General features: G+C 46.7%; 8 protein-coding genes across 8 annotated transcripts; 3 read left to right on the top strand and 5 right to left on the bottom strand.

Annotated features, from left to right (window-relative positions):
- Positions 1-63: 63 nt before the first annotated feature.
- GL50803_0089347 (DNA-directed RNA polymerase II largest subunit RPB1) lies at positions 64-6294 on the bottom strand (the record flags this gene model as incomplete). Its single annotated transcript, XM_001704166.1, has 1 exon — positions 64-6294. The coding sequence occupies one exon, from the start codon at positions 6292-6294 to the stop codon at positions 64-66; it is 6231 nt and encodes a 2076-aa protein (XP_001704218.1).
- A 44-nt stretch (positions 6295-6338) lies between these two features.
- Positions 6339-9860, top strand: GL50803_008621 (Leucyl-tRNA synthetase; the record flags this gene model as incomplete). Its single annotated transcript, XM_001704164.1, has 1 exon — positions 6339-9860. One exon carries the CDS (start codon positions 6339-6341, stop codon positions 9858-9860), a length of 3522 nt encoding a protein of 1173 aa, XP_001704216.1.
- A 225-nt stretch (positions 9861-10085) lies between these two features.
- On the bottom strand, positions 10086-12038 carry GL50803_008620 (uncharacterized protein; the record flags this gene model as incomplete). The annotated part of the gene is made up of 1 exon (XM_038046368.1): positions 10086-12038. The coding sequence occupies one exon, from the start codon at positions 12036-12038 to the stop codon at positions 10086-10088; it is 1953 nt and encodes a 650-aa protein (XP_037901547.1).
- Positions 12039-12213: 175 nt separating this feature from the next.
- Positions 12214-13827, bottom strand: GL50803_008619 (Zinc finger domain; the record flags this gene model as incomplete). The annotated part of the gene is made up of 1 exon (XM_001704163.1): positions 12214-13827. One exon carries the CDS (start codon positions 13825-13827, stop codon positions 12214-12216), a length of 1614 nt encoding a protein of 537 aa, XP_001704215.1.
- Positions 13828-13942: 115 nt separating this feature from the next.
- Positions 13943-14533, bottom strand: GL50803_0014746 (uncharacterized protein; the record flags this gene model as incomplete). Its single annotated transcript, XM_001704162.1, has 1 exon — positions 13943-14533. The coding sequence occupies one exon, from the start codon at positions 14531-14533 to the stop codon at positions 13943-13945; it is 591 nt and encodes a 196-aa protein (XP_001704214.1).
- Positions 14534-14607: 74 nt separating this feature from the next.
- Positions 14608-15054, bottom strand: GL50803_008616 (uncharacterized protein; the record flags this gene model as incomplete). The annotated part of the gene is made up of 1 exon (XM_038046367.1): positions 14608-15054. One exon carries the CDS (start codon positions 15052-15054, stop codon positions 14608-14610), a length of 447 nt encoding a protein of 148 aa, XP_037901548.1.
- Positions 15055-15072: 18 nt separating this feature from the next.
- On the top strand, positions 15073-16932 carry GL50803_0014745 (Ankyrin repeat protein 1; the record flags this gene model as incomplete). The annotated part of the gene is made up of 1 exon (XM_001704159.1): positions 15073-16932. The coding sequence occupies one exon, from the start codon at positions 15073-15075 to the stop codon at positions 16930-16932; it is 1860 nt and encodes a 619-aa protein (XP_001704211.1).
- Positions 16933-17023: 91 nt separating this feature from the next.
- On the top strand, positions 17024-18964 carry GL50803_0016220 (Ankyrin repeat protein 1; the record flags this gene model as incomplete). The annotated part of the gene is made up of 1 exon (XM_001704156.1): positions 17024-18964. The coding sequence occupies one exon, from the start codon at positions 17024-17026 to the stop codon at positions 18962-18964; it is 1941 nt and encodes a 646-aa protein (XP_001704208.1).
- Between the last annotated feature and the right edge of the window lie 60 nt (positions 18965-19024).

Below are 19024 nucleotides of genomic sequence, written 5' to 3' on the forward strand. Positions count from 1 at the left end.
TTTTGAATTCTCAACTGAGTAAACGACAGACAGGGATGAGTAGTGGTAAAAAAGTTTACACCATCACCACTCAGCATAATCGTTGTTATCGTCCTCATGATTGTCTCGAAGCTCTCCACTTTGACCTGAGTCTGCAGCACTGGCATCAATGTTTGTTGCGCTTTGCGAGCGCACAGAGGATGCGCTTCCGGATCTACTGGCAAACATTCCTCCACTATTTCGAATAGAAGCAGCTGTGTTCTCATAGCTCATATTAGTGGAGTGGGTAAAGATTCCATATCTACCTGCTCCTTTCACATCAACAAGATCGGACGTATCATATTGATTGCTATGCGTGCTTGCCTTAGATGCCAGTGCTGAACGGAAGCTGTTGATGCTGTTACAAGAAGTCATAGAGAATGCACTCATCTTGCTATTAACTGCACTTGTAATGGATGCTATTCTAGAGTCCCTGCCGTCAACGATGTTACTCAGTCCTCGGGACCTACTAGTGATGGTTAGCTGTGTGGGAAGACTGGACTTTGCTGAAGTCAAGGTATTGGCCGTGTAGCTTGAGAAAATACGTGAAGCGTTTTCGGCTTGTCTTGAGCGGTTGCACCCAGGGCTGAATAGTGGATTCATATTAGCATCCACACGTCCACCTGCAGACACGACACTCCTTACAGATGAGTGTGAAGTGTACGTGGAAGTTGGTGTCACCATTGCAGTGGCAGTTGGAGAGATAAAGGTTGTTGAAAACGGCATTCCCATGCTATCGACTGGTGTTTCTTCTGCTCCGGCTGTGGGCCTGACTTCTGTAGTCGCATTATGGACCTTAAGATAATAGGAGTTCGGGAAAAGTTCATCCTCGTTAATACTTGGAAGTTCTGCACAATTGAGCAGAAGATCAAAACAACCAGTTCCAAAGTCACCTTGCTTCCCCATAACAACACAAGAAGAGACAGACTTGAGAGGATCCACAACACCAAACGCAGCTGCCTTGAGGACGGTTGCCCCGGGGCGCTCGAAGGTAGCTTGTGCCAGCACACCAGTATTGGTTGCTTGCATACCATATCGATTTATAGATATCATCTTGTTATTTTGGGGCCGCGAGGACATAATATCGGCCAAAATTAAGTAGTGGTGAATATTGAGGTCTACCTTGTCAAGGGTCGCTCTGATCTGTTTTATAAATAAGGCTCGTGCTGCTTCTATTCCCAAGATTTCATAGATCTCTCGCACGTTTGTAGTCCACGTCCTGGTAAAGTCCACCTCTGGCTGCGTCAAAATCCAAAGGAGATCAGAACCGTCTGTCTGTAAATAGAGCTCGCTAATATCGCTGTTGGGTTGAGTAAATTTCCCTATCGAACCTATCTTGCTTAGATCTCCTTCTGACATTTTGTGCATAGAGAGCCCGTCACTGGAGCCCTGAGAGAAGACGTCTACGTTAGATGTGAAGCCATCATAACCATAATGAACCAGCGGATTGGACGACGCCATGAAAACCTTTCTGATTGACTCATTGCCCGATATGTGAACATTCCTGAGAAATGCATCAACGCCATCATATCGCTCCGCTAGCAATCTGCTCTTTTCCATGTCTGGCGCCCCACTACCAATGGCGCTCCCCTTGACGGCGTTATACTCATCCTCAGTGAGGCTGGGTCTAACTCGTATAACAGTTTTGCCCAAGCCGGTATAGTAATTTATTATTGGCATTTCACGGCCAATCATGGCTTTTTGCTTAATGTTAATGTCATCTTCATCGTCCTCATCGTCGTCTTCAGACTTTGGGCGACCCGCTCTTGATGTGTATATTTGTTGCAGCATCAGTATCAACCTACTCACAAGTGTCTGAATGGTAATCCCAGCTTCGATCTTCTGCTGCATCTGTTTCAGTCCTATTTCATATCGGAGAACAAACGGAGAGTAGAAGCGAACAGCTTCGTTTGGACGCTCTCCATAGACTTGCTGTTGTAAATGCCCTATTTCCGATTCTAGGTGGAGCCATTCCCTGTCGTCCGCAACACAGGTGAGCTCATCAAATGGATCAAAAATAAGTTTGTAGTCATCTATATAATAGTTGAATGTTGTATGTTCTATTTTCGCAGCCAAGTTCATCCACGCCTTAGATTGTCGGATGTTTCTCCCGGTAGCCTCCTCGGCTGATGCGATATTGTAGCTGTTGGGACGAGGAGCCACAGGACGGTTGAAAAGCATCGGAGAATGGCTAGTACACCGAGTATCCACACCAGCATTGGCAGGGTCCTGGTTAGAAATGTTAAGATATATGGTGCTGACGGAAATCTTTGGATTTCGGAAGTCGATGAGCTCCTTGAGGCGAGGAAGCCCAAGGCCTCCGAGTGCGGAGGTTCCTGCTGTATGGAACGTGTTGAGAGTAAGTTGTGTAGCGGGCTCGGAGACAGAGTGTCCAGCCAGTGGCCCAACAGGTTCTCCTGGAGAAACTTGGCCTCTAACAAACTTTTCCTCAATGGTTGCAAGAATTCTATCCAGTTGCTCACTGGTAAGACGGTATTTATAACAGCATGACTTTGAAGACAAGCATTGCCGCAGAATGACTCGGAATAGAGTAGATTCTTTCGGCCGAAAGGACTTTATCCTAGAGAGGAGCTTGTTCACCTTTTCTATAGCCTCAAAGGGCTTGAGATAGCATCTCCACGCAGACTCTCGGATCAATCTACTAACCTTGTTGATAGAGCCTGCTTGGATCTCTGATTGAATTATTCTGTCCAGATTCATCCCAAAGGTGAATTTCTTGACATCTGTGTCTAGGGTAATTCTAGAGCGCTGGAGCCAGATCCTCTCCAACAAGAGGACAATGTATTCGACAAGTATAGTGCTAATCGCAAAGTCTCGTTCTAGCACAAGTGATGATTTTACCCCAATATCCAGCCAAGAGTCGTCTATGTTTTCAGGAACATACCCAGGTGAGCTTTCTGCATCCATAAATAGCGCATAATGGTTCTGTAGATATGACGATAATTCAGTAAAGGAAACCAGGTTATTATCCAGGACTAGATTGTCGAACCCTTTAGCTCTTAATTCGTCGTCACATACCTCGTAGAATGAAACTCCATCGCAGAGATGAGCGAATTGCTCGGGAGTATCACGGAGCTTGGCAATGATAACCGCGAATTTTTCCCGAACTAAAGTAGCGTAGAAATCGGTGCTCTCATCCATCTCAGTGTTCTGAAAATCGACTATCTGCGACCAATCAATATAGTGAGCACGCAAGAAGTCCATGTCACTTATGGAGAAGTCCTTGAATTCGCGGCTTTCTGATTTGTGCGGATCTATCCCGTCGTCTCCATATCGGAATGAAATAATCTCGTTGGAGTCATTGCGGACAGAGTTGTCATAACGATAACAAACAGACTCCATTACCTTTAGGAGCTTTCTTTCAACATATCCGCTATCAGCTGTTTTGACCGCAGTGTCACACACTCCTTCACGTCCACCCACAGCATGGAAATAAAACTCTGCTGGATTTAGCCCCCTGATGAATGAGTTGAAAATGTAGCCCCGGCTCTCCATGTTTAAACTGCTGAAAGGACTGTAGCAGGGGAGAGACCTGTGGGTCTCGAACCTATGCGGCATGCGCTTGCTTTGGAGAAACTGTTGGCCCAATGACGATGAGATTTGCATCATATTGAATTTCTTCCCCTTCGACCCAGCGTTTATCATAACCAGAAGCGCATTTCTATGAGGAGCCGCATCGGTAATTACCTTCTCCAAGGCAAGAGAAGTGCCAGACACCTTTGAAATGACCTCTTGCTCAAATGCATCATTTCGGGACTGTCCTGGGGCCAGCTTAATTTTGTAATGAATAGATAGTTTAAACAGCTCACTGATGTCTTTTGAAAGCTTGGTCTGAATCTCAGCGACTTTCCTCTCAGTGTGTTCTGACGACACCATATCTCCCATTCCAACAGAGAACCCATGGTCCAGCATAAACCGACACACAACACGCTGACAATTATCGATGAACGCTCTGCATGGCTCAATGCCATAATCCCTAAAGAGGATGTGGATTAGTGCACTTTCAGTTCCTCCTACGACAGATGATGCTATGCGACCACACATAACACTGCCATCCAGAAAAGAAATGTATTTGTCTGCATGTGCGGATATGTCTTTGGGATCTCCAGAGCGGTAAAACACACCTCTAGGTACAAACATAGAGAACACTTGTTTACCAGTCCACCGTGCTTCTGGATAGCAAATGGCGGGCTGGGAAACATTAAGGAGAACATGGTCATTAGTATTCACGTTGCTTCCAGGGCGTTTAAAGTATGCGCCGTTATCGTTATTGATATTGTCCTCATATGCCTTTCGAGATGCGCTAGAGGCGCCATAATTGCCAGTAGAAAGATACGATCCTCGTCCATCAACTACACTACCAGTAGCAGAGTTACCCACCAAGTACGATGAAGAATCATACTCAGCAGGATTGTAAGAGCCAGAGGTGTGGTCACTAAAGTCGTAAGACATAGATGCTGAAGAGTGTCCTCGCTGGTTCACCGACCCCTTGTCGTATCTTTGCAGTTTGTGTGCATACGTAGGGTCGGAGGTTCTGCTAAATCCCATCCACATGATGTACTCACATACCCGTGCAAAGGGAATAGTTACATCCTTCCCTGTGAACAAGTAACAGCCCAAGAGAACATCCTGAACGATGTAGACGATGGGCCTGTTATCCTTGACGGAAACAACCTGGTTGCTCACCATGCAAAGCTCACTAATCTCTGCGACAGCCTCTAGACTCTGCAAGGCATGTAGGTTCATTTCGTCTCCATCAAAGTCTGCATTGTAGGAGGATGTCGCCGAAAGATTTAATCGATACGTGCTGTAAGGAAGGACCTTCACACGGTGGCCCATAAAGGATGACTTGTGAAGGGTTGGCTGCCTGTTAAACAAGACATAATCACCATCAAGCAGATGCCTGTTAACTATGGTTCCTAGTGGAAGAGGATCGTTGGTGGTTTCTCCACCCAGTCGCCCGTCTGCGTCAGTGGAAGAGCCCCAGCCAGTTGAGTTTATTACCTGAGTGTCTATAAGCTGGACGGTGCCACTGGGAAGTGTCTTGCTGACGGCTCCAGGGTAGCGGTTGCCGTTGGAAACAAGCTTCATAAGAAAGTCACGGTTGCGTGCAGTAACAACCTCTGGGAACGTAAGCCTACTTGCAACAGAACGAGGCACCCCTAACTCGTTGATGCTGATAGTCGGATCACCAGTAATAACGCTCCGTGAACAATAGTTAACGCGCTTTCCCATTAAGTTGCTTCTCATTCTACCATACTTTCCAGAAAGACGCTCGAAAATTCCCTTGGTGGGCACAGAACCTCCATCTGCGTTGAGTCCTTTGGCAGAGATGAGAGTCTTGTATGCGTTATAAATATCGTTGGGCCCAATTTGAGACTTAGCACCCGTGGCGCCACCGCCAGCGTTTAGACTATTATTGTTGCAATCTCTTATATTGCGAAACAAGGAGACATACATTTCGGTCAATTGATCTTCTGCTGTTGTCCCATCTGTCCTAATTGAGGGACGAACTGCACGGGACCCTACCTGTATGGAGGAAATGATGAAGTTCTCTATATGGTCTCTCTTCAGACCCAACAGGACGATGTCATCTTTGTTGTAGCGCGTAATAAGGAGCTTACATGTGTGAGCATCCATTAGCTGATCTTGATCCTTGGCTTGCCTTGCAGTGCTTCCTCTTGTACTCTTAGAGACAGCTAGGATTAGTGGTTGTGGCGCCACGCCGTTCCTGGACGTCCCGGAAGCCTTCTTCCTGTAAAGTATATTCCTCTCACAGCAAGCAATCGTAGCTGATAGTTCCGCTAATTTTGGGAGAAAGTTCAGGGTTGGCGTAGTATCTCTGAGTCTGTTTAAAGCGTTTATGGCAAGCTCACGGTCTGTTTCCTTGAAGAGTCTAAAAAACTTTAGGTGATAGCAATTGGGGCAAAAGCAATTCATCAAAGTAGCTAGGTCATCTATTATCATGGGGTGAAAGATGTCGTAACCAAATTTAACTACACCGAGGTGACCAGGACAGAGAACTGAGGGATCCTGGTCACCAGCCTTACCACTGCATGTGGGGCACTCGTTTTCTTCCTGGAAGATGACGCCTAAGCGAGTGCTGTTCAGCTCCGAGAACATGCTCATTTGATCACTTGAAGACTCCCTTGGCACAATGGGAATAAGGGAATTCTTTTCGTTCTCGCTGAAAAGAGTAAAGCGAACACGCTTTGGGACTCCATAAGGAATCCGCAAAGCAAACTCTTTGTCCATTGTCTAGCTTTTTTTACACTTTTGCTTAAGCCAAAAAAAATACCATGAAGTGCCTTTCTCGACTTCAGGCCATTGAGAAGAAATGGCAGCGGTACTGGAGCTCCAGGAACACCTTTATGGCCGAGCCTCCGGTTGGCTCCGATAGAGATAAGCGTGACTCCAAGAAGTTTTTCGTGACTTTTCCTTACCCCTACATGAATGGCAGGCTCCACCTAGGCCATCTCTTCTCTGCCACCCGTGCTGAGTTTGCCGTGGGCTATCATTTGATGAGGGGCGACAGTTCTCTGTTCCCGTTTGGCTTTCACGTAACAGGTATGCCCATCTGTGGGGCGGCTAAAAAGCTTGCCGATGAGATAGAGCACTATGGTTGTCCACCTGTCCTACCGACTGCAGACAGTTTAGAGTTGCCCGGGAGTGTTACCGCCTCTGAGAATGCCATCGACAAAGTAGGTCAATTCAAGGCTAAGAAGGCCAAGCTCAATGCTAAGACGGTCTCCAAGTCGCAGTGGGATATACTTATCGACCTCGGTGTCCCCGAGAAAGAGATCCCCAAGTTCGTCGATCCCTATCATTGGGTTAAGCATTTTCCTGCTCTTTGTTATAAAGATATGTGCAAGTTTGGAGCGCGGGTGGACTGGAGGCGCTCTATGATCACAACGGATGCTAATCCATACTACGATTTATTCGTTAAATGGCAGTTTAGAAAGCTTTACCGTGATGGATACATCAAGTTTGGAAAGAGAAACTGCATATGGTCTCCCTTAGATGGCCAGGCGTGTATGGATCATGATCGCTTCTCAGGTGAGGGGGTACAGCCACAAGAGTACATAGGCATCAAGCTCGAGCTTATAAATTATACCACTCTTCTGGAAGAGCAGCGTGAACAACAACAAGAGGGAGAGGAGGAAGGTGATGGCATGGATGATAGTCTGGCAGAAAAGCTGAACATTAAGCTTCCGCGCTTTTATAGCAATCCTAAAAACAAAGCAATATTTGATCAGCTCTGGGAGAATCAGGTAGATAACGCTAAAGTTTATCTCCTCGCTGCTACGCTCCGTCCTGAAACGATGGTTGGCCAAACTAATTGCTGGGTCTTGCCGACAGGGAGGTACGGGGCATACTATATTAATAAGGATGAGGTAATCATCGTTTCAGAACATGCCGCCGTGAACATGGCCCACCAAGGGTTGAACAACAACAAGCCGTTTGGAGAATTGGATTTTATATGCGAAATATCTGGTTCTGATCTTCTCTTGGCTACCGTCCGAGCCCCTCTCAGTCCTTACGAGCAAATCTTTGTTTTGCCTCTGGAGACAATTAAGATGGATAAAGGAACAGGGATAGTGACATCTGTTCCTAGTGACGCGCCAGACGACTACGCGTGCTATAAGGATATCCTCGAGAATCGCAACGGAATCGCCGAAAAGTATGGAGTGGACGTTGGTCTGATGCTTGAGCCATACAGTCCTCTGCCAATTATAGAGATACCCGACATAGGGACTCTCTCTGCCGTGCGTCTTTGCGAGGAAAGCAACGTATCCTCGTTACATGATAGAGCAAAGCTAACTCAGATAAAGGAGATTTGTTATACCAAGGGATTCTATACGGGAATCATGAAGATGGGCCCATTTGCCGGCCAGTGTGTAAAGGATTGCAAGCAAAGCTGCAGAGATCTCCTCGTCCAAAACAATCAATGCATAGTGTATTCTGAGCCAGAGTCAGAGGTCATTTCCCGCTCTAATTGCGTATGTGTCGTTGCTGCAGCTGATCAGTGGTACCTCGATTACGGAAATGTCGCATGGAAGGATAAGGTGCGCTACAACATCGAGAAGTATTTAAACACCTATCACGATGAGGTGAAAAATCAGTTTAATCGTACAGTGGACGGGTTCAGAGAATGGGCTGCCTCTCGTTCTTTTGGTTTGGGAACAAAGCTGCCTTTCGACGAGAGATACGTCATTGAGTCGTTATCGGATAGCACAATTTACAATGCCTATTACACGGTTGCTCATTACCTTCAGGGAGGAAGCTTGGATGGATCTACCAGTCTATTTCCTGTCGAGATTGTTGATGACTCCTTCTTTGATTATGTCTTTGATTTATCCAACAATCTTCCTGAAAAGTTCATGGAATACTTTAGTACTGATCCAGCTGGAGCTGACCGTTTGCATCAGCTTAAAAAGAGCCTTCTAGTTCCGGGAGTCAACTCTCAGATAATTCTTGCTATTAGATCTGCAGAAGACCTGCTCACTGCAATGAGAGAGTCTTTTTGCTTCTGGTACCCTGTGGACTTGCGTTGTTCTGGCAAGGATCTTATTCCAAACCACCTGACGATGATGTTGTACAATCATACCGCTATCTGGTCTGATGACGAGGCAAAATGGCCCAGAGGAATGCGTGCCAACGGACACCTTCAGCTCAATGATGCAAAAATGTCGAAGGCCACCGGGAACTTCTTGACAGCTGATGAGGCCATACGCAAGTACGGTGCAGATGCCGTTCGATTTGCCCTGGCTGACGCTGGTGATGGGCTTGACGATGCCAATTTCAGAGAGGAAACAGCGAACAATGCTGTTCTGCGTCTCTATAATCTCCTTGCAACCTGTCAAGAACTTCTAGCAGCCAGTGCCGTGTGCTACCCCGAGTCTTATGAGGACATTTACAGCACAATTGAAGCAAGCTCTGCTGATTGCATACACGAATGTGTCTTCCTGGCATCTATACTCGATTGCACACTCCGTGCTTGTTCTGCATTTGAACGATGTAGTTTCCGGGAAGGACTTATCATCTCATTCAACGAATTGGGACACTCTCGGGACCAGTATATCCATAGTTGCGAGACGAGAAGAGTGCCTTATTGCCGCTTTCTCATCGAAGAGTACGTCAGCACCCAAGCCAAGCTTTTGGCTGTTATATGCCCACATATTGCCGAAGAACTCAACGCAGAGGTACTTGGTAGGTCGAACTCCATCTTCCGTGATCCGCTCCAATCTCAGGATACACTAGCAGAGGCACTGAAGCAGCTGCGTGTGTTTCTCAAGATTGATGAATACGTACAAGCTACAATTGTGCGTCTGAAAAACTATTTGGTGGACGTACTCAAACCTCGAAAAGATGGAACTGTGAAGCTTCCCAATGGTGCCAAGATTGCTCAGGTTTATGTAGCCCAAGACTGCCCTGAATGGCAAACTCGTGTTGCGGAGTTTCTCTCTAGCATGTATTATGACGAGACGGAGGAATATGGCGGATTAGGCGCTTTGCCAAAAGATGCCTCATCCCGCGTGAGCAAGTACTGCATAGACGTCCTAGAAACACCAAAGAAAGATCTTCAGAAAGTCATGAAGTACGCTGCACAACTCATATCTGCATCCAAGACAGACGGCCCGGACGCGCTAGTAACAAAGCTGCCGTTCTCGGAACATAAAGTCCTTTCTGCATACAGTGATGCAGTCAGAACTGGCCTAGGAGTTGAACAGATTTCTTTCTACATGGTTGGAGAAGGACCCGTGCCGCCTGAGTCTTGCAAAGCTGCTACGCCAGGAAAGCCAATAGTATTCTTTGAGTAATGGATGCTATAGCAGTAAACCTGACTAACTATATCCGGCCGATCAGACTGTTTCTAGGTATTTCTGGAGGTTTGTACGTGTATTAGAACAAAAGCTACTCTAGTTCAAGGGTGGAGGAATCGCACAAAGGTAAGCAACTGAGACGAAAAGCAAATGAAGGGGCTGCGACACTTGGCTGCTGCTTGACACACTTACAGAGAAACTAGGTCACTCATTAGCAAGAGGCTACAGATTAAAGCGGAGATTGCTGTCCTGCTTATCGTCTGAATTGTGACCTTCTGCAAGGTTGATATCGCTCGTGTTATACAAAGGAGCCCATAGTGTAATGACATTACCTATTTGGGTGACGAGACCACTGAATTCTTCCACAAGTTCTTTGAACAGACTGGATGTGTTCTTGCAGAGATCCAGGGAGACAAACCTCGTGGAAATGAACCTCTTTATTAGCTCATAATCCTTCATTATTTCGCTATTCTTGTGTAGCCGAACATACTTCTCTAATAATTTGTACTGATAGTCTATTCTTTTTTGAATTTCTTTGACCTCAGGATTGATATTAAAAATTATTCCGGTCTTGTTGTCCAGAAACCGAACGTATAAACCATCCTGTGTGAGGATGGGGGTCCACGTTTTGGGTAGCGGTGCCTTAAGTGCAATCTTTATGCACTTATCTCCCCAGGAACTAATAGATTGGCGGATTTGCTCTGTGTCTACCTGCTTATTTACCAAACTGTCTTCGATTGTCGATGCCATTGTTTGCTCGAGACAAAGTAGTTGTAAGTCACTGGGATCACATGACGCGAGATTGATCCACCGATTCTGCACCCAAGAAACCTGTGCTTTAGCCAACAGCGAGACATCAAGAGACGGGCGCTTGTTTAAAAACGCTGCATGCGGTGAGGTTGCATCCATAGTAGAGGCTGCGGTCACCAATGGTGTGGAAGAAGTGTCAGATCCCAAAGACTCCACTTCATTCTCAGACATGTTATAGGAGGTGCGAGCCATTGCAGCGCCGAATGCAGCCTTTGTCAGGCCAAACATTTCTTGGATCCCTACTCTATATCCTTTATACAATAAATCTATAGGCCCATAGCCAGAGGGAAAAATGGAGATTCCGCCCATGTCCAATAGCTTGAGAGGAGGGTCTATTTGGGTACGTGTCACCCTGCTCTCAATAACAGGTGGACTGGGGTATCTAAGTGTCTTAGGCTTTTGACGAAATGTAGTTGTTTTGTGCTCTTCTGGCTTAATAGTGGGCTGCTTGGCAGACGCTTCTCCTGTACGGCAGAGCCGTAAAGACTGAGCTTCTACCTGTCTTTGCTTGATGCTGATATTAGAGGTAACCCGCCCACCTTCTAGTGTGTTTGCGGTTGCTGTTATGCCAGTGATGGCTGTGGCAGGCTGATGTATGGAACCATATCTTTCTAATAACCCTAAGAAAGCCCCTAGCATGTCATTAGATGAGCAACTGGAGGCCTCAGTATTTTCATTCTTGGTTCTACACGCAGCAAGAGCTCGTTTTTGCTTTCTGGTAAGGAAGTACGACTCATCAGCACCTATGTAAGAACGGACAGCTGCTACAAAACGCAAGAAAGATGACTCTGTTTGAGAAAAGGATGCAGAAGACGTAGCAGCGGGAGTCCTGATGGCATACTTGGTTAACGTAAACATCGTAAGAAGGACCTCCACTTGAACAGTGGCTACAAGCATTGCCAGAGCACCGAATGTCATATTGAGAGAAGCAGTATCCACGTAGCTATTATACAAGGCGATTACATAGCCCGTCTCCTGCTGGGCCTTGGTGGATAATGCTACCGCTGCTGCAAATAAAGATAGGTTAGCTTCATACGCTTTCGCAGAGTCCACAAGTGACATGAATTGTGGAAGACATGAATCAGGTATTCGCTCTAAGCAGGATTGATGGGCGCTGGTAATGCTCAAGAGTTGTGCATAATCCTCCTTGATCCTAATGTTCTCGGCCTGCTGGACGGTGATTAAGTGTGCTGACAACCGTCGCTTATTACACAGACGCTTCTGATCATCGTTCTTGGAAGTTGTCTCGGAAGTTAAGATGTTTAGGACGGGCTTAGTCTCTAACAAAAAGTGCTTACGCGCATCAACATTCTGGAGCAGGAGGTCCATACTGTGGTGAAGAGAACACTCCGTAGTTAAGTTCATAAGACCAGGCTAGCCTAAAGTTTAACAAGAACCTAAAGTTTATTGCTTATGTTCTAAGATAAGATAAAGACAAGAATACACAAAGTGGTTTGTGATCTCCCAGCTCTCAGCTCTCAGCTAGCTTATGTGATGTTTCTGACGGAGGTAGTGGAGGCAGTACGTCTGATGTAGAGTCTCAGTGTGCAACCTCGTTCATTTCACGTGGTTCTTTGCCTTGTTTCGATTGTAACCTATTTATTCTATCAACTAGTTGCTGACTCATGACTACAGATCCTCTTACTGATGAGCGATTGTTGGCTGAATGTGAGGACTTGTTAAGAGATCCCCGGACGGACAACAGCACAGGTAGCCTTGTAGACATGCGCTCAGATACACGATTTGATGTCTGCAAGTTCTCGAGATCAATGACTTTACGACGTGTTGGAACCTCATCATCTGATTGCTCGTAAATTACTGTACTGCCACGCGTCGACAATCTCTTGTCAATGGAGGCTTTCTGCATATTTGAGGTGTTTGGGTTGGAAAGTGTATCGACTGAGCCGACAATATTCCGAATGCTTCTCCTTTTAATCTCTTCAACTCGCTGCACATTCACCATGGTTGCATCACGAATGAATCGCGAGCCTCTCTCTTCATTGGGGTTATCCTTTGTATCTTCTTCATCCTCTTCCTCTTCTTCGAGCTCTTCCTCAGGCTCCTCTTTTTCATCGTTTTCCCCTTGTGCAAACTCCTGTTTGATATCTGATGGAGGATTGACAATCTGAGATTTAGACATGGAAATAAGGTATTCAAACGCCTGTCCAGCAGTACGAATGTCACTAATGCTATCGGGAAAGACTCGAGGGTTTAGGCCAGCCTTCACCAGGGCGTCGATTTCATCTTTGTTCTGAATAGCTAGCTTGTAGCTGCTGATGATCTGATGCAAAATAGAAGGCGTTCTCATGCCTTCAAAGCAGGCAGCAAAGTTCTTTCTGAAGGACTTATGGTGGTATGGATGATTCTCGATGAGATTTGAGGCTAGATCTTCTTTGGTTAGTAGTCCACTTGTCAATATCTCGACATGGTAACTAATAAGGTTACCTAATGAATACAGCATGTATATTCCTGATGCCAGGATAATGGCTTCACCAATGAGAGAGATAGCAAAGCCTATGCGAAACGGAATGGTTATGAAGTCATAGACCAAAAAGCCAACCAAGACTAACGAGCAAAGGATTAATAAAGAAATGTAAATGGTAACAACTAACAGCATAATGTAAAAGTATCCGTGATTTCTAAAGCCAACGTCAGTGCCCAACCAAAAACAATGGTGGTCAAAGCGATATACGCAGCAGTTACAAGTACGACAGTGTGTTGTGCGCAAGGGTCGCAAGTAAAGACACGTCTCACAATACTTCAATCTCATTGTGTAGCCGTTGTGGCTAATAATTGGGTCCCGATGGTGATCTAGAAGCTTTGTTGATGGAGAGAGAACCGGAATGAGCTCCCGGTCAAACTGCACAGAAGGAATAATACCAGGATCAACAAGACCTGTGACCAAGATCATGACAATTGAGGCAATAAGTGAGCCATCAAGAAGGAGGTGAGCAATAACGTGCCATGCAAGGTGCTGTGGATTTGAGTGAGAGAGGTAGAAGTCGACCCAGAAGATGGCCAAAGCGGCGATAACCAAACAAATAGTGCCAATGAGAAAGCATAACTGAGAGCCCACAACTACCCTCCCACCCATCATCACCTTATTCGCGCCATACCACCGTATTTTGATGTCTTTGGATAGCTTAATTAGCATCTGTCAATGTATAAATTTTGAAAACAAAAATTGATTGACCGCGATATCGACTCTGTAGACCTGGGCGACACAGAAAGAGCTAGATATGCTTCTAATCATGTAGCTGCACTTGTAATTACTCTTCTTTATTCTTTAGGTCGATGAGGAACTTGCTTAGCTCTTTTTCACAAATCAAAGCTTGGGCCATCTCACTAGCAGAGCTAAGCCGTGTTCCATTCCGTAAAAGCCACGCTTTGGCGATGAACCTTTCGAGTGTCTCCTCCCAGCCTTTGCGGTCGTCAGACGTCAGCTCACTAGATTGTTCCTGCTGCCAGGCGGGAGGCTTTGCTGTGCACGACAGGGTATCTAGCAAATGTTCCCTTTCACATTCCTGTTGAGATAGATGGAGAATAATGCGAACAAGGATGTATGCTCCCCGTTCCTCATTAAGACTAGCAAGATTCGTAGGCGTAAGGGCACCTCTAAGCCACTGATAGTACTCTTTAGGATTCTCCGTGGCATCCGTGACAACCAACGAGTAAACACCCCTGTGCTTCACTCTGATTGCCCGCAAGGAGCATAATGCCAACACGCCGTTTAGTTTTTCAAGCTTTTCGGCTGGTGAGGAGGCCTCAACTAAAGCAAAAATGATTCTACAGGGAACAAAGCTTTTACTCTTTGCTGCTGCTATCAACAGCTGACACGCGTGCTCCAGACCTGTATCCATGATTTTATTTTGAGGCACTTAGAGTCGCAGAGAAAATTAATCTGCAACATGATAGATTGGCAGATGTAAAACCATCAAGAACAATATCTGTCCAGGACGTTACCAAGCTTTTTCCATTGGTCCTCGGTTAAGCTCCTTTGCCTCATCGATGGAAGCTCAGCTTTGAGGACGTCCAATGCTGAGCTGGAAGCCACTCGGGAGCCTCCAATATCTAATCCAAGAATTTGAACAACCTCCATCTCAGTGAGGTATTGCAGATCTAGGAGCTCCCTATGAAGGTCTTTTAAGCGTGTCTTCCTCTTCCCCAGATACTCATCATATTGTTTGTAAAATCGCACTGCGTCACTAAAGTATTGGGACCTCTCGATTCCGCTACCTTGGGGAATGTCTAAGGACGGAAATTCAAGTTGTGCAAGGGGCTTAATGTATACCTTGCTTGGATCTCTGATGGCATTGTCACCGTCCTCAGAAGATAATGGAACAAAGTTGGGTGGAAGAGAAACGGTGTCTCCTAAATCCATAAAATTTTATAAGCGGGTATGATAGCTAATGTCCAGGATTGGTTTGTGGCCATTGCTAGCGGTAACGAGGATGACGTCAGAGAATTTATGAGTGAGTACGTAGGCTCTAGAGATGAAACAGGAGACACTGCTCTCATTATAGCGGCGCGCATGGGGGAAGCAGGAATAGTGCGCCTTCTTTCTACTACTCAGGAAGTTGGCCTCATTAACAAGGAAGGATGCACAGCGCTGATAGCAGCGGCAATGTCTAACAAGCCTGAAACATGCGAAATCTTGGTAACCCTAGAAAAGCACATACCCCTTCGGGACGGGCGCGATGCCTTAATGCTAGCCGCCTTCATGGCCAACTATGAGGCAGTGTCTGTTCTGGTAAGGCACATGGCATTGGTTGAAGATGAGAACCAGATGAATGCTCTAGATTACGCCGTGGTAGGAGGATCGCTGAACGTTGTGAGGGCTATTGTGGAGGCCCAGGATAGCATAGATGATAAGCTAGAGTATGCCATTTTTTTAGCAACAGAGCCCATCAGAGAAGATATCCTAGAGTATCTCAAGCAATTTAAAGGCGCTTCACCCTCCGACCACCGACAGGCAGATGCATCTGCCAGGTCTCCTGTGGGTACCCAGTCTCTCAGCAAGCTCGAAGAAGAGCTTCGGCAAGTTCTCGAAGAACGAGATACCATCGCAGATGAGCTTACCACTCTGAATCTTCATCTAGGAGCACTATTTACGTCTCTTGGAGCCCTTCGGAAGAAGCGCCTTGCCATAAGTACTACGGGGTCTACCTTCTCATCCACGCTGACAACGGGAAATAATAGCACTTTACTGGCAGCTCAGCCACAGATAACCTCTGAGCAATCTCAACTACAAGACATAACAACACTACCGGAAGCCATAAATGAGCTAGAACTCCTCCTTACAGTGCCTTTTGGAGCCGGCTCCGCAGATATCTACGAGGAAATAGAAGACCAAATAAAACAGCTGAGCAGAGCCGTTGCTGAGCTGCAGGATCTGAATGCTGCCAAGGATGAAGAGATAGCAGAGCTCAAACGTGCGTTAGAGTGTGATATAGATGGCAATGTTACGGAGGCGATTGCCCAGAAAGATGCGCAAATAGAGGCTCTACAAGCAAAGGTAACTGACCAGGAGGCTAAGCTCGATAGCTATGCTCTTGAATTGGAAGCTGCAAAGAGGTCTGAGAACAGTGTGCCGGCTCTTAAGGCAGAGTTAAAACTCAAGGACAAAGTTATCAGCGGATTGCTATCAACAATCCAAAAACAAGAAAAAAGTTTTTCGGCAATAAGGTCTGCCTTTCAGCAGAAAGAAGTGGAGACCCAAAAGTATAGGACTGCTATCGGCTGCTCTGAGTCGACGGTTAAGAACCTTATCACAGCCAACGACTACGAGCGAGCACGCTTCAGTGCCCGTAACTCCCTGGTGATAAACTCCCCAGTGAGGCTTTCTGGCGCATGGGGATCTATGCTTTCAGATGGCGCCACCCCTGCCATGGACAGGCCTGCAATGGCTCCGGCAAGCATTAGGCAAGCATCAGCTGCCGGCGAGCCTCCAGAGGAAGCTGCAAAGGAGCCCAATCCCGCTTCTATAGCCAGCATTTCTCGTCTGTGTGCTATAAGGTCGCCCACCTCAGGTCAGCGCAGCTCTACTCGCGTGAGGAGTACGCGTATGACTATGAGTGAAGAGGAGCGAGCGGAGCTACGGAAGAGCATACGCATGAAGATGACGGAAAACAAGATGCTGAAGGAAGCCCTTATTAATGCTAGCCCTTCGGACACAGAGGCAAGAGTCCTTCGGGAGGAAATAGATAGGCTAAAAGATTTGTTGAGAGCCAGTTCCCCAACTGGGGAGAAACGCGATTGAAGGCATAACGAGGTAGTTTAAAATAAAACTCCGTGTAAAATTTTACATCCATTTAATATTATATCATTTTGGCACATTCTTTTGCTGGCCAATGCAGGCGGAATGGTTTGAAGCCGTGAGTGCGCGGAACCTGGACTACATTGCACAGAATTTGGAGCAGTGCTGCACTCTACACAACGAGCAGGGACTCACCGGGCTGATGATAGCTGCTAAGAACGGAGACATCGACATTGTGAAGAAACTAGTCCCTTACGAGGCAGGACAGCAGGACCCCGATGGTATCCCTGCCGCCATCTATGCATACAATGCAAAGCATATAGAGATTATGGAGGAGATCCTTCAAGCAGAAGCGTCTTATAGGTTTACCGATGACTCTGATATCCTCATGTATCTTATCCGGCACGGGTGCAATGATGTGCTTCTTAGTATCGTACATCACTTCCCTTCTCACATCGACTATAATGGCTACTCTCACCTGGATCATGCAGTCATGTGCAGGAATACATACGCCATTGAGCTCTTGGTGAATAGCTTTGAGTACGATGAGTCAGCTATTTCACGTGCTCTAGCTTTAGCCGAGGAAGTAGATAAGAAGGCTCCCGCGAAGAACTTGAGCAGTGGGGAACGGCCCATTGTTCTTATTCTTTGTGAGCTCTTTAATATTAATCCCCGAAGCATAGCATCTCCTGAAATAGATGACCTGCAGTATTATGCAAGAGGTAATGCGAGCACTCTGACGGATCCCTGTGTTGACATTGGCTCGGCGATAACCGGAATTAGCGCCCTCTCTGAACGCAATAGCGTGGCCTTTTCAGATGCGTTGGGACTTTTCCTGCCTGACGAATACGGCCCTGCGGCCAGGGGGTCTGTCGCCAACCTGCCCCCAACTGGCCCGGTACAAGGGAATCCTGGGTCTCCTGGCCACCCCCAGTCTCCCCGGCTGTTGTCTCAGCCCGAGTATCCAGACGCAAACATCAGCTCGTTTAATAGAAAGTTCCCGCCGACCAATCCTACTAATAGGGTTAGTCTCCAGATACCCGGGACAAAGTATGGGCCTATATCGACTGGCATTTATGAGAAGACCCTACCCAACAGGCCTCTATCTATAAGCGGGCTCAAGGCTATGCAAAGTGACACCGAAAACTCCGTCATAGACACGGCCAATATCCTAGATATTACCCTTTTGAAGAAGGAGTACTCGAAGGCCATCATGGAGTGTGAAAGGTTACGAAAGGAAGTCCAGCATCAGCGGTTGGCACGGCTCCATGCCGTCAACGCAACAGTACAAGCGGTGCCCACCAGGCGGGAGGCTATTGTTCAAACTTGTAATGAGGCTCCTGATGCACCTGCATCTCAGGAAGACGGTGTTTATCAGCAAGACCTTGCTGCGGCCAAGGTCACCCCATCTACGACCCGTGAGGAGCTTGTGGCTATAGTTCTGGCTCTGCGGAAAGAAGTGGAAGTGAAGAACAAGCTTCTCACCCTGGGGTCACAGCCCGGTAAGGCCTCTCAATCAACGATTGATTGCATGGCAACTGCACTGCGCCGTCAGACCGAAGCCAGCAAGGCCCAGCGCCAGGCAATGCAGGCCAAGAATGAGCAGTTGGCACAGCTTCATATTGCGTTGCAAAAGCGTGAGCAGCAGATCCGTAGTATTCAGATAGCAGCTCAGGCGTATAATAAGACTCATCAATCCCACATTGATGTGCCTACTGATTTGCCTACTGACCGTGAGCCCGTAGCGACGACTTTTGCCCCTAGCCTCCCTGAGACAGGAGTAAGCACAGAGACATACGTAAAGCTGTCCAAGGAAAACAGTGAGTTGACACAACAGGTCAAGCAGCTAAAGCGCGAAGTTAGCAGCTTAAAGAGCAAACTAGGCCTTACTCAGGACCCAAGCCGCGTGACTGAAGATGGGGTGGGTCGAGCACAATTATCTCCGCTAATATTGCTTCAAATTGAAAACATCAAACTAAAGAAGCAGCTCAACGATAAGGTGAAGCTTCTAAGCAACCAAGAAAACCACATCTAAATTGTGTGGCTCTATCAGCTTTAACATGTGGTAAATCAATAAAATATTTGTTTTGAAAAC

This window comes from Giardia intestinalis, chromosome 1 (assembly GCF_000002435.2).
Source record: "Giardia intestinalis strain WB C6 chromosome 1, whole genome shotgun sequence".
Classification (NCBI taxonomy): domain Eukaryota; phylum Fornicata; order Diplomonadida; family Hexamitidae; genus Giardia; species Giardia duodenalis.